A 14852-nucleotide genomic window follows, 5' to 3' on the forward strand; every position below is an offset into this window, starting at 1 on the left:
CACAAGCTAGCATTATTTTTTTTTTCATTTTTTCACTTCAGCATTGACGTCTTTTTTCAATTCTAATTTTCAAAAATTCCTTCCTCTTCATTTTCGCTTCAGCATCGACGTCTTTTTTCAATATACTTAGAGTCTTTTTTTATATACTAGGTAGCGTGCCCGTACGTTGCTACGAGATAACTAACATTTTATACTAAAAATACACGGATCGTGGAATAAGATGACAATACCGAAAACGTTAAAGTAACATTTAATTCAAAAGGCAAAGTTTATGAAATTAATACAGTCACGAAGAGCACGACGTCGCAGGCTCAACTCTACTTTATAGACCTTTTCAGACTCAAAATAATATTTCATATCGGCTGGAAGAAATCTTCGATATCCATTTCTTTCGTACGCTAATAACTCCGCGAATAAGTTCCGCTACATCTTTATACCATCATGTACACAGGTTCAAGTATATATATCAATATTAATATCTGCCGCATGGGTAATACTATGTCTTAAAAAATTACTCAACACCTTAAAACAAAATATACGTTATATGCTGTTGTACTCTCAAGATCTTGCAACGTGACTTGACGTGTCACTGAAAATGAAATAGAAAAATTTTGAATTGATCATTTTATTTTTCTATATTATGATATCGTTTTCTATATTACAGGGTACTATTTGTGAATTTTGTCAAACATAAAAATTTATGAGTGCTTTCATAACTATTTTTAATTATTTTTTGTACTCTTTAATTGCTAAAATGAAGAAATATCCTGAACTGACCACATGCAAGGTATCTCATATGCGTTTATGTCCTGTGTGCTACTCCATTTGCCGTGATACACAAATTACTGGTCAAACGATGAACTCTATGTCAACAGAGTAGTAGACCTCTGCATGATTCTGTTTCTATGTCGTCGGCAGACCTCGGACCTGCAAGGCCTCCAAAGTTCCAAACTCCCAAGTGTCGGCCCAAGTGAAGGGCCAAAACAGAGTTCCTATATACTGGAGCTGAACTGATTTTGATGTCAAGAGACCTCTCCATACTAAGATTTTAAGATTTAATTCTCATAATATCTACTTCTTCCGTCCGATCTAAAATATAAGTCCGTATAAGTTTACTCTAAATGAAACTTCTCATTATCTAAAAAAATATCAAACTTGTCTAATTTGAACTCTCAGTACCTAAAGTTCTATGTAAATTTGACAACAGATGATTGGCTTTGCTAAATGTACTATGAAAATGACTTCCTTTGTTCAAAACTATAAGATGTTTTGACTTTTTTAGATTCGTAGCTTTTACTATGTATCTAGATATGTATTATGTCTAGATATATAGTAGAAGCTATGATTCTAAAAATGGTAAAACATCTTATAATTTGGGACGGAGGAGGTACTTCATTTATAGTATTGATCGAAAAAAATACTTTTATAGTGTATAATTTGTTTTCACTAATCTAACATATTTATATATATTACTGATAAAAAAACTAGACAAATTCTGACTTAGGATAAATGTAGATGGTCGTACATTTCTAATTTGGATGCATCAACCGTGGGTGAATCAATCAATGGCGCTACAAAGAATTGGACTGGGTTGAGAACCCAGCCCAGTAGATATTGTATAACGGGCCTACCTAGCCAGTGGGCTTTTATTTGCCAAGCTTCTTCTTCATTAATTCCAGATGGGGAGCCTTCCTTATAATTTGTTTTCCCCCTATATTCTTGTTTGGAGAGCCCGTAGCACAGTAGCCGACTAGCCGTTGTTGTCATTGTCAATTTGTCATGCATATCTCTCTGCGATGAACTATTCATACCACTTTCAAGGTTCGCCCGCGCGTTTTTCTTGGCTTGAATTTATAGCTGCCACCACACGTATTGTAAGATCCTTCAAAAGCTAGACGCCCTTAGGGCAGTCCCAATGGCTAGTTTCCAGTAGTAGTTTTCAAGAAAGAAAAAAAAGTAATTAATATTAATAGAAACCATCCTTCTCAACCCATGGTTTCTATATTAATGTCCATATAAAGAATAACTTAAATACAACACAAAAAGGAGATAGATCAACTGTGGCAAATTTTTCTGCAGCTAACATGACGACACAATAGTAGCCATCGTGACCACACTTGACAAAGAAACTGACCACACTTGACAAATATTCAGAACTGCTAAACCATACTGACATTATTCAAAAAACAACATACTAGATGCACCATACCCTTCAGTCGGAGAGGCCATAGGAGATGGGCCTGTCCACCATGCAGAAAATCCGGCAAGCTAAACACTTACAGTTGCTTTTCATTAGATGATTTCAGTCAATAGACAAAAACACTAATTAAACAAGATTCTAAAGTCCAACTATCCAAAAGCTAAAAGACCTGTAAATTTGAAGAACAAAAAACCTATAAATCCAACTATCCATGGCAAGGCAGGTAGCTATCATAGCACACAACAAGACAAGCAACTAACACAACATGCAGCAAGGCAAGCAGCTAGCAAGGACCGCCGGCGGCCGGCAGCTTGCGCTGAGCGTCTAAGCGTCAGCCGAGTCAGACAACCAGCAAGGGCCTCGCCGTCAAGGGGCTATGGCATCGGGCATTGCCGGACTTGCTGCATCAACATTGAGGGATTGGGGATCGAGACCATATTGGGTCCAACAGCAAGGGCGATAGGAGCACGAGTGCCTCGTCTAAATCTTGAGCTCTGATTTCTCGTCAGGTGATTCATTTTCTCAGACTTGGGATGGATTGGGGCAGAGGAGGCTAGGTCTTCACCTCTACTGATTCCAGAGAACAAGTGTTTAGATTGGGGCACGGAGGAAGGGAGCATGGGAGACGGAGTCAAGCTCGTGCAGGTGATAGAGAGCTCATGCGGGAGATTGGGAAAAGCGCAGGAGATCGAGGGTGAGCTCGCACCAAGAGTCTACGCAGCGGCGGCGGAGGCATGGCGCAGCGGATTGGATGGAAACGAGCAGTGTCTCCCCAACGAGGTTTGGGCAGTTTCTTACGGTCTCGGTACGAGCGTCGACTTCGTTTCCTATAGTAGAAATCGTTTCTCTGTTTTGTGCTCTCTCTCCTCATTAATTCTTTTGCTACATCAGCAAAAAGCTGAGCTATCAAGATAATTAATAGACATAGAAACCACCATAAATACACCATTGGGACTGCCCTTAGAGCACTTCCAATGCAGAAACCATCATGGTTTCTATAAACATTAATTGTAGTGCCACCTAAGCATTTTGCTGACGTGACAAGGTAGTTATTGAAGCGAGAGAGAGAGAGCAAAAATCATAGAAACTGGGTCTGAGTTATAAACCATGTCTACACAAAATTCAAGACATAAAGCGATATGATTGGCTGAGAATGGAGAGAGAATGAATGTAATTGGATAAAAAAATATTCTATAGAAACTATCCATTTTCTATATATAGTGTCTATAAAAATTAATAGGTATAGAAACTACATGTAGTTTCTAGCACCGGGAGTGCCCTAAAGCGCTAGCTAACTGCCACGACACTGGTATAGGCCCTAGCTAGCTATATATTTAGAGAAGCAAAACTTTCTTATTATAGCATGCATATGCATGGTCATCTGTCACACAATGCATGCACATATCATCTTGGAGTATGTATCATGTATATATGAAGATACATGCATGCATTATGTCAAATAATAAAAACTTTCGTGCATATATACATGTGGTATAGCTAGCAGCTAGCTGGATGATATGCATGCACGGGCGGGCGCGGGAATATGCAAATTCAGCTAATATAATGCAGCAGATCAACTGTGTGGCATCATGCATGTCCATGTCATCAAACCCTACGGAAACGCCAATGCAAGCTAGCTTGATCATATGCGCGCGCGAGCAATGCATGGCATGCAGCCAAATCCCCCTGCCTGCTTGCATTGTGCGCGCTTGTCCCCGAGCGCATGCAAGCTGCCATGCATATATCTCGTCAGTCGTCACTGACCTCATCAGGTAGCATATGCAGCTCGATCCGATCCATCAGGAATTCTCCCGCGCGCTGTCCCACTCCCACACTAGCTCCAGCTACCCCAGCCGATATATGGAGCCATATATGTATATATATGTATATATATATAACATATGAGATATGACACGAGATATTTCCCGGCTCGCGCCGCCCGGCCGTGCATACATGCATGATCCAGGTAGCGGCGCTCCAACTGTTGGGGAAAAGCTGCATCCTTCCCCCTGGTAGCGCCGGAGGTTATCCTTCACCTGAGGAACCTCCGACGCCTGGAACGTCGGAGGATATCCTTCGACAGGAAATGCTAATGTTGACGACTCGTCTGGTCGTGCAAAGTGTGTGCAGGGACTGAAGCACCGGCGGAGGTCCACGAGTGAGGAAAGGTTGGAACCTCCGACCCTCCCGGGTCCGAGGATGGCGGGAGAACGTAGCCAGGCCAAGGAACCTCCGACTGGACCAGGCCAAGGAGGAACTCCCAGGGTGGCCGGGTGAAGCAACCTCCGACCAGCCGGGCTGCGGAACCTCCGACACCGAAGCGTCGGAGGATCCGCAACTGGGCGGAGGATCCGAGCCTCCGACCTGCTGAGGCCCCAGTCAAAGGATGAACGAAGGGTTCGCAATGTGAAATTACGCGAGTGTATTGGGGTCAGTAGACTGCGATGAAAGAATATGCTGGAATATTCCCCCACCGTCACGGGGCATTTATGTAAATGTCGTTGGGTCGGTTCCCGGGCCCTATATAAGGGGCGTGATGCCGCCATTAATAGAGAGAGAGAGCATTCACTGTATTCACCTACTGTTGAGCCCACTGTCCGTTACTGCTCAAGCCTCTCACGGCACCGAGTGAGAAGGTTCTCGATCTACTGTACTGCTGGGGCGTGCGAAGAGCATTTTCCCAACATTGGCGCCCACCGTGGGGCCCGAACTATAACCTGCGATGGCTGAAAAGAGAACAAGCACCACAAGACCTCGGGGAGGGCCCTCCAGGAGAGGAAGGCCAAGGAGGGCCGTGCGGAGCACGTACGCGACCGTGGAGGGAGAAGGTTCTGAGGGCGAGCAGCCAGAGAACGAGCAGCCGGAAACACGCCAGGAACCTCCTCCCGCCGCAGACCCGGCGCAGCCCTCGGCCACGCAAGAGCTCCAGCAGCTTCAAGCGCAATTGCGGAACCTTCAGCAAGAGCGAGACCGGATCGCTGCTGCCTACGCCGCCAGCCAAGAGGCAGCGGTAGCCGCGACGCAAGCGGCTGAGATCAGGCAGCAGCTTTCACTCCTGCAGGCAGAAATCCTTAGCATGCAACCTCCAGCTCAGCCGACAATTCAGCCCGCTGTTCTGAACAGCGCCGGCCCAACATTAGATGTGCAACCGACGAACTACGGCGGCATGCTGCGGGGCACGTTGGACCTTCGTTCCCCTCTGTCCGAAGGATTGCAGACCTCGCCTTGGCCAACAACCTACAAACCAATCACGCTCCCTAAATTCAGCGGAAAGGCCGATCCGCGCCAATTCCTGATGAGTTTCGAGGCAGCCGTGGCCTCAGCTGGAGGGAACGAGACTGTGATGGCAAAATCCTTCGTTATCGCAGCCGAGGGAGATGCCTTAGCGTGGTACTCGATGCTCAGACCCGGGTCGATCTATTCATGGGAGAACCTTCGAGACAAGATTTTGGCGAATTTCCAGGGATTCGCGGTTGAATCACTAACCTCCACGGACCTGTTCCAGTGTCGCCAGAATCAGGGAGAGGCACTGCGGGAATACTTCCAGAGGTTCGTGCAGACTAAGGCGAGAGCACCCGGTGTGCCGGAGGAGGTTGCCATCGAAGCGGCCATCAAGGGTCTTCGCATAGGACCCTTCGCGGCTCATTTGGCCAGAGAAAAGCCGGCATCCATGCATGAGCTGTACCACGAGTTTGAGAAGTATTGCAGGTCAGACAACGACTACCGCAAAAGGTTGGAAGACCAAAACTCTCAGAAGAGGCAGAGCAATGATAGAAATTCACAGAAGAAGAACCTCAGCCAGGATGAACGCCGGCCACAGCGAGAGGCTGGTGGACAGATGATGAATATCGAGCAACCGAAAAATGACAGGCCGGAAAATAACCGTCCACCAGTGGAAGCGCGGAGCTCGGAACGCATACCCAATCAAGCCGGAAGAGGGGGTCGAAATGCGGGATGGCGAAAAAATCAGAGTCAGCGACCACGGAAACAGTATTGTTTCTTCCATGGAGAAGAGAAGGGTCACTCCACCAGAGATTGCCCAGATGCAAAAGAAACTCAGGAGAGGATCAAGAGCAGGTCGGCTCCGCAACCTCCGATACCAGTTGCTCAGCCTCGGGAAGTAAACCACACATTCCCTCAAACCTTCTACCATTCATATGTCGGAGGTTCAAGCCAGCAGCACCCAGCTCCACTTCAGCCCAGCGCGCTAGCCTCCGCTTACTATCCCAGCTTCCTACCAGCTTGGCGCCCAGCCCAGCAAACCGCGGACCACAACCTTCCACCAAACTATGTTCCTCCACGACCTCCACATATCACGTACATCGAAACCCCGCAACCCCACCAGCAGTCACTACCTCCTCCCTCAAACCAGCTACAGCTACTCCAAGCCCCACCACCACCAAAAACCGAACCCCACCCTGATAATCAGATCGGCCCTCATACACCCCTGCCCACAATTGGGATGATCTTACCAATAGCCGGGGGGTCCTCAATGGAGTTCCAGACAAAGAAACAAAAGAAGGATCACCTCAGGCTCGTCAACAACGTTGCAGTTCAAGGGCCAGTGAGATGCACTGATTGGTCCAGAACCCCAATAACCTTCACCGAGGAAGACCTAAGATTGGAAAGCTACCCTCACACAGACGCCTTGGTCATAACAACAAATGTTGCGGGTTGGGGAGTAAGCAGGATCTTAGTGGATTCAGGGAGTTCCGCAGACATAATATTTGCTGGAACCTTCGACCAAATGAAGCTCAGCAGAAGCCAACTCCAACCTTCGGAGTCACCTTTGATCGGGTTCGGAGGAAAGCAGATACATGCTCTGGGAAAGGTCGCATTGCCCGTATCCTTCGGCACAACAGAGAACGCAAGAACAGAGTACGTCACCTTCGATGTGGTAGACTTGCACTACCCATATAATGCCATATTCGGGCGAGGATTCTTGAACAAGTTCAATGCGGCCGCTCATATGGGATACCTGTGCATGAAAATCCCGGCTCTGCACGGAGTGATAACGGTTCACGGAAGTCAAAAGGAGGCAAGGAACATAGAGAAAGCAATCTACAAGTCCTTCCGGAACATAAACTCCGTAGACTCTACGCAACATGAAGCTTCCCAGCCACCAGACATGCCAAGGGGGAAAACAGACCTGGCTGATCAGGAGGAAACGAAGTGTATCCCTCTGCAGGAAGCTGTTCCAGATAAGAAGGTCACCATCTCCGCCACCCTTAGTAGAGAGGAGGAACTCGAATTGCTAGACGTATTGCAAAAGAACCAAGATATCTTCGCTTGGAGTGCCGCTGACCTACAAGGAGTCAGCAGAGACATAATAGAGCATTCGCTGGACATTGATCCGAGAATGAGGCCGAAGAAGCAGAGACAGAGAAAAATGTCTGAAGAAAGAACCTTAGCCGCAAAGGCAGAGGTACAAAGACTCCTGGATGCAAAGGTCATTAGAGAAGTCATATACCCGGAATGGTTAGCAAACGTGGTCTTGGTCCCCAAGAAAAATGGCAAAATGAGAATGTGCATAGATTTTACGGATCTTAACAAGGCTTGTGTCAAAGACTCCTTCCCCTTGCCAAGGATAGATACCTCTGTGGACAAAGCAGCTGGTTGTCAGAGATTCTCACTGCTGGACTGTTTCTCTGGTTACCACCAAATTTGGCTCAAAAAAGAAGACGAAGGAAAGGCAAGCTTCACAACCCCATTCGGCACATATTGCTATACCAGAATGCCAGAAGGTCTCAAAAACGCTGGAGCAACCTTCTCCAGAATGATGGGGAAGGTTCTAGGAAGTCAGCTACAGAGAAACATCATAGCCTACGTCGACGATGTTGTCGTCATGAGCAAGCGCAAGGAAGATCATATCAAGGACCTACAGGAAACCTTCGTCAATCTTAGATCTGCCGGGCTGAAACTTAACCCGGAGAAGTGTGTGTTCGGGGTTAGCAAGGGAAAAATGCTGGGATATATCATCAGTTCTGAAGGAATTAGAGCTAACCCAGACAAAACAAAAGCAATCATGTCAATGGCAGAACCTTCAAACAAGAAAGAAGTGCAAAGGCTGACTGGCCGAATAGCAGCCCTCAACAGATTCATCTCGAGATCGGCAGAACGAAGCCTCCCATTCTTCAAAGTGCTGAGAGGAGAAGGTAAAACAGAATGGGGTCCGGAACAATCAGAGGCCTTCAGGCATCTCAAAAATTACATTGCAACCAACCTGGTGGTGACAGTGCCTGAGCCGGACACCCCACTACTACTGTATGTGGCTGCCTCCAATCACGCTGTCAGTGGTGTCCTGGTGCACGAGACAGGCGACAGTAAGGGAACGGTGCAAAGACCCGTCTACTACGTATCTGAAGCTCTATCAGGAGCAAAGCTGAACTACACGGAGATAGAAAAAATCGCATACGCGGTCCTGTGTGCTTCAAGGAAGCTCAAGCATTACTTCCAAAGCCATGAGATTAAAGTGCCCACTTCACAGCCACTCGGTGATATCCTTAGGAACAAAGAGGCTTCCGGACGTATAGGAAAATGGGCGGCCGAACTATCACAGTTTGATATCACCTATGTCCCCAGAACCTCCATCAAATCTCAAGCCCTGGCTGACTTCATGGCAGATTGGACACCTTCGAACAAAAACGAGGAGAAGGTAGTCGATCAGCCGTGGACGCTGTATACAGATGGCGCCTGGGGCCAAGCGGGAGCAGGAGCAGCAGCTGTCCTAATCGCACCATCTGGACTCAAACTAAAGTTTGCCATACGACTCGAATTCAAAGCAACAAACAACATAGCCGAGTATGAAGGTCTCATCCTCGGGCTGAACAAAGCTAAGGCTTCGGGAGCAAAAACCCTACTCATCAAAACAGACTCCCAGGTGGTGGCAGGGCAAGTGGAGAAGGAATACCTAGCACACAACCCGGAGCTGGCAAGGTATCTGGCCGTCGTAAGAGGCCTGGAGAGAAGGTTCAAGGGATTCACTCTGCAGTACATTCCAAGAGCCGAAAACTACGAGGCAGACGAACTAGCGAAAGCAGCAGCCAACAACACCCCCTTGCCAGAAGGAACCTTCCACCAGATTGTTACAACACCCGCAACCGAATCGTTGCCAAAAGCCTTTCGCTCAGTCCTGCTGACAGAAAACGAAGATTGGAGGCAGGCAATAGCTGATTGCCTCAAAGGCGAGACAGCTGTAGATGACGAAGCAACATCCAAGAGGATGGAGGCAAGAGCAAGGAATTACACCTCCATTGACGGGATCCTGTACAAGAAAGGCGTAGTCCAACCTTTGCTGAGATGCATATCACAAAGCGAGGGCAGAGAACTCCTACAAGAAATACACTCAGGGATGTGCGGGTCTCACATTGGACCCCGCGCGTTGTCTGCTAAAGCACTAAGACAAGGTTTCTACTGGCCAACTCACATTAAAGACGCTGAAGAAATAGTGAAAACATGCAAAGCCTGCCAAACCTTCTCACCAATTCAGTCAGGACCCTCAGCACTAACTCAGCTCATACCAGCATCATGGCCGTTGCAGAGATGGGGAATGGACCTGGTAGGACCAATGCCAACTGCCCAGGGGGGAAACAAATTCGCAGTCGTGGCCATCGAATACTTCACAAGATGGATCGAAGCTAAGCCACTGGCAACCATAACCTCTGAAACAATCAGGAAATTTTTCTGGCAGAACATAGTCTGCAGATTCGGAGTCCCACGCTTGCTCACAGTTGACAACGGAAAGCAGTTTGATTCAGACAGTTTCAAGGAATTCTGCCATCACATAGGAACCAAAATTGCTTTCGCATCTGTATATCACCCAGAGTCAAACGGGGCCGTGGAGAGAGCAAACAGAACAATATTCTCCGCAATCTCCAAGACCTTACTCAACCTACGCAAGGGGAAATGGGTTGAAGAACTACCAAGGGTTGTATGGTCACATAACACAACAGTTTCAAGAACAACTGGGTTCACTCCATTCAAGCTCTTGTATGGGGAAGAGGCAATGTTGCCCGAAGAAATCAAACACCAAAGCCTGCGTTCCATGAAGCAGCAGTTGGCTGAAGATGAAGAGTACTGCAAGGAAACCTTAGAATCAATAAGACTTGAGGCAGTGGAGAACATTACCAGGTATCAACAAGAAACCAAGAATTGGAGAGACCGCAAGGTAGTACGAAAAGACATACAAAACGGGGACCTGGTGCTCAGGAAAAAAGGAGATCACCCAAACGCTGGTAAATTGCAACCCAAGTGGGAAGGACCTTACACAGCAATACAAGCGGGAAGGTCGGGATCCTTCTACCTGAAAGACCTCGAAGGAAGAACCTCCACCCACACGTGGAACGTCGACAACCTACGTAGATTTTACATTTGAGTGTAAGGATGACCCCTGCAAAATAAGCGGCGGCATCCACATCCCTAAATACGCTTGTTTTCTTTTTCTCTACTTTTTCGCATTCCAAGGTCTGCACTCTTTTCCTCACAGGGGTACTCCTACCAGGAGGTGAGGTTTTTAACGAGGCAGAACCTATGTAAAAACCTCTGAAATATAAAGAGGAATCCACCCCAGAACCAAAGCCCAAAAAGTCGAAAAACAGCCAGCAACGAGGCTGTAGCATTCGACAAAACATCACGTGATCACAAGGACCCTCCGCAGCTTTCATCCAACAGCTCAGAAAGCTCAGAACGTCCTCAAAGGTGAAATAACACCAAATCCTTAGCAAAAGACCTAGCCAAGAGCCGGGCAGCAAGGATAACACGGCCAAAAAGTGAAAAAGTCCTGTCCCTCTCAGGCATCACAACATGGCCAGAAGGAGCAAAACCTTCAAACCTGACAAAGACCTGAGGAGAATCAGGCATCAGGAACCATATTATTTTCGCAAAAAGGCAGCGGAGGTTTAACATTCACAGGACAGACCCCAACGAAATTCACATAACCTTCACCAAAATAAGGTCGAAGGTATCCTGCTACTCTAAGCAGACCCCCAACAAACAAAGTGTGAAATTAAAACGAAACTACAATAACCCTCGGTCAGATACAACAAAACCAACTACCACAACAACCATCAATAACCCGATAATAAATTTTAACCTAACGGAGTACATAAAATAAATGCATGAAAGCCTATAAAACCAGGCTCACCCTACCACCACCCTCAATCAGGATCAGCATACAAAGACCCGAGCATCGAGTGCAAACCTAGCAGTCAAAAAGCAAAATCCTAGGCCACCATGGAAGCAGGAGTTAGCCTCACAACACCAACAAAAGTTTGTATCGCACGAAGCTTCGTAACACTAGAACTACGGCGTTGTGATGAACATCGACCACAAAGTCGTGTACATCCACAACAGAAACAATGGAAGTCAGACTCAGAGGTCTCTGAAGGGTATCGCACGAAGTCTCGTAACATCCCTTCAAAACCTCCGACTTAGACAGCCGAAGGTTCTCCTCGACAACACTCCACGGGAGTCGAGCAAAGGAAAAAAATAGCACAATTCAGCGAAGGATCCTTCGCACCAATAAACTCGAAGGTTCCAAGGCCAAGAAGCAACGATCCTCCGCGCAAGAAAAAATCAAGAACTCCTTCGCAACAACAAACATCAAGAACAAGCAAGCCACAGCAACACAAAGATCCTTAGGATCAACACCACCGTAACGTTGCGAAACATAAATGCTGTAGCGCGAAGGTTGTAATAAAAATGAGATCGAAGGTTGTAGCAAAATTAAAAACTTTATTATCGATGAAGAAATCATTACAAAAGTTCGTTTACAAAAAAATGAATAAAATCATCCTTCGACCCATAAAAAGTCGAAGGTTATGGGTAGCTCGTACAAATTCAACTTTCAAACCCTCCTTCAACTAAACAACCGAAGGATCTATGAGTCACGTACAAACTATAGCGCGAAGGCTGTCAAAATTAAAAGGTGCGAAGGCCATGTGGTAAAAATATCTGATCTTTATTAACCGTATACAATGTACATAACACAAGCTTACAACAAAAAATGAAAAACATCCTCCGACCGTAAAACGCCGAAGGTTCTAAGACCCTCGCACAATTCTAACATACGAATCTGGAAAAAGCCTAAGATCATCATAGTAATCACGTACAAGAAAATCAACTAAGTCATCTATACTACGCGTAGGATACTTGTGGCGCCACCAGTCAATTAGATAACCCCTCGCGTACAAATCTCCACGCTTGAACGTCACCGGGGTAACGTAACTTCCTTCGACAAAGTTCGAAGGAAGATCTTCCAACGGAGAGGAATTCACAACCTGCGCGCAGAAAATAACAACTTCAAATCCAACAAAAACGAAGGATAAAACTAAAAAGCCAAACGAAGCTTTCGAACCTCCGGAAAACCTTGAAGAAAAGGCTCAGCAACATCCTCAGAAGCCTCCGCCACCCAGCGTACCCTATCTCTCTCACCAAAGATGCGAAGGATAGGATATGGCAACTACATAAACACATCAAATCATGTCATAAAAAATATAACCAAAACCTACGATAAACGAAAAGAAAAACAAAATCATCCACCTAAGCCGGAGGCCATGAACCTCGGCGCGCAAGCGACTGGATAAATCCAGATCCTTCGCCATCAATATCATATCCAACAAACTCAAACATATCCACCAATCTCATATTAGGGAAGGCAACTTGCCAATACTCCCACAATTCACCAGAAACATAAATCCCTTTGTAAAAAAACGAAAGGGGAGTAATGAAACGATCCTGCGCAGGTCCTCCGCCAGAGACCTACGCAGGATCAAAGTGTAAAACAAAGGCTTATCTGAAAACAACTCAATATATTATATTTTCAACAGTCTTTACAAAATAAAACAACAACCTCCGGCCTTACTTACAAAAAAGCGTCACATGCTTGGACGCAAAAATAGACTAAGAAAAACCTAAAAACTAAAAAGCCTCACACCTGAGGCGGAGGAGGAGCAGGAGCCTCGGGAGTCTCTGAAACCTTGGCACCAGATCCCTCCGGAGCTTTGGCACCAGTATCACGAGCCTCCGCTTCAGGCTGGGTCGGAGGACACGCCTCACTCGGTGGACGCGAAGGACCGGCCTTGACAACCTTAGCCTTCTTCTTCGCAATCTCCTACAAAATACCCATCTTAATTAACATTGCAAAGCAGCGAAGCAAAGTACAAAAAGAAATAACCAAATAATACAAACCTCAGCTCGACGATCCTCCGCCATTTTCTTCGCCTCATCCCGCCCAAACCTAATCCAGAACGAACTGATAAAGTTCCGGACAGATTTGCGCAGGGAAGGGGTCCCTTCGCCAACGTCCTCCGCCGCGGCAAATTCCTCCTTGGCGACTCCCTCCGCGTGAGAGCAACCTCCGCGGCGCAAAAGCCTAGCGAAGGAGCTAACCGCGGCCAAAGCCCCAAAATCAACAGCACCTCCGACAAAGTCGGGGAGCATGCGGATATGAGACTTCAGCCACGCGAGGGCAGCCCCAACATCGCCGCCGGGCGGAGGAGCAGAGGTGCTTCCCCCAAACTTCGCAAGCGAGTTGGCATAGAGCCCGACAATAGCTGAAGCCTCCGCTTCCGCCTTCTGTATGCGAGTCTGCAGCTCAGCTGCAGACGTCCGCTCAGCGTCAAGCTCTTTGCGAAGGCGTTCAGCAATGTCCTCCGCCTTCTCAGCTCGCTGCAGGGCTACGTCCCTAACTCTCCCCGCCTCAGCAACACTTGTGCGGAGGACCGCCACCGAAGCTTCGGCATCCTCTTTCTCCTTCCTTAGAGCCTCCGACCCAGCCTTGTAGTCATCCCTCTCCTTTTTCAGGGAGTCAACCTCCCTCCTGACGGAGGAAAACTCCCTAACCTCCTCCGACAGACGAGCCTTCTCAGCCTCCAAGGTCTCGTTCTCCTTCTTCAGAACACCAATTGCCTCATCACGGTAGATAACCTCCCGGGAGCAACGCTCCTCTAAGGCGGCAGCCATGTGGTGACCCTGCTCAAAAATAAATAGTTACAACAAACCTCCGAGTGAAAAACCGCGAAGGAAGATACAACAAAGCGCAAACTTACAAGGCTATGGTGCTCATATTGCACGCGAAGGAGCGTGTCAAAGTCCATGCCGCGAAGCTTCTGATGAAAACGATCTGTAAACCAAAAACAATTAAGAAAAACCATCGTAAGAAACAAAAAACCATTGGCGGAGGCCAGAACACTAACCTCCGACCAAGGAATGAACCTCGCGCAAGGCATCAGTCCAACCTGTGATCGAAGGTTCAGAAGCACCTGCACATAACAAAAACAAACCTTAGAATAAAATGCCAAAAACAAACCAAACCGTTGAAACCAAAAAAGAGGAAACTCACCAGGACCAAGAACATCAGCAGGCGAAGGCCTGTTGGCCAACGCAGAAGGCGCAGGCTCACGCGGCGGAGGAACGGCAAGCCCCTCCTGCGCAACGCTGGCGCCTTTAGCCATCTCCTCCGCGGTAGCCAGCCCAGCAAAAACTTCCGCTGAAAGATAAACCAAAAACATGAGAACAAGTCAATCAAAACTTGCATAAAAACAAAATAATCAACAAAAAATCATTACCCATGTATAACGAGTTAATACCGTCACCAGCCGGACGAAGGGGAGCCTCCGCCCTCCTGATCCTCCGAACGGAGGCGGACTCAGCT

The 14852-nt window shown here is 47.1% G+C and overlaps 1 protein-coding gene across 1 annotated transcript; it reads right to left on the reverse strand.

Moving 5' to 3' along the window:
• On the reverse strand, positions 13107 to 14161 carry LOC110432430. Its single transcript, XM_021452839.1, has 2 exons — positions 13388 to 14161; positions 13107 to 13310 (listed from the first exon to the last, which is right to left on the reverse strand). Exons 1-2 carry the CDS (start codon positions 14159 to 14161, stop codon positions 13128 to 13130), a joined length of 957 nt encoding a protein of 318 aa, XP_021308514.1. The 3' UTR covers positions 13107 to 13127.

This window comes from Sorghum bicolor, chromosome 1 (assembly GCF_000003195.3).
Source record: "Sorghum bicolor cultivar BTx623 chromosome 1, Sorghum_bicolor_NCBIv3, whole genome shotgun sequence".
Classification (NCBI taxonomy): domain Eukaryota; kingdom Viridiplantae; phylum Streptophyta; class Magnoliopsida; order Poales; family Poaceae; genus Sorghum; species Sorghum bicolor.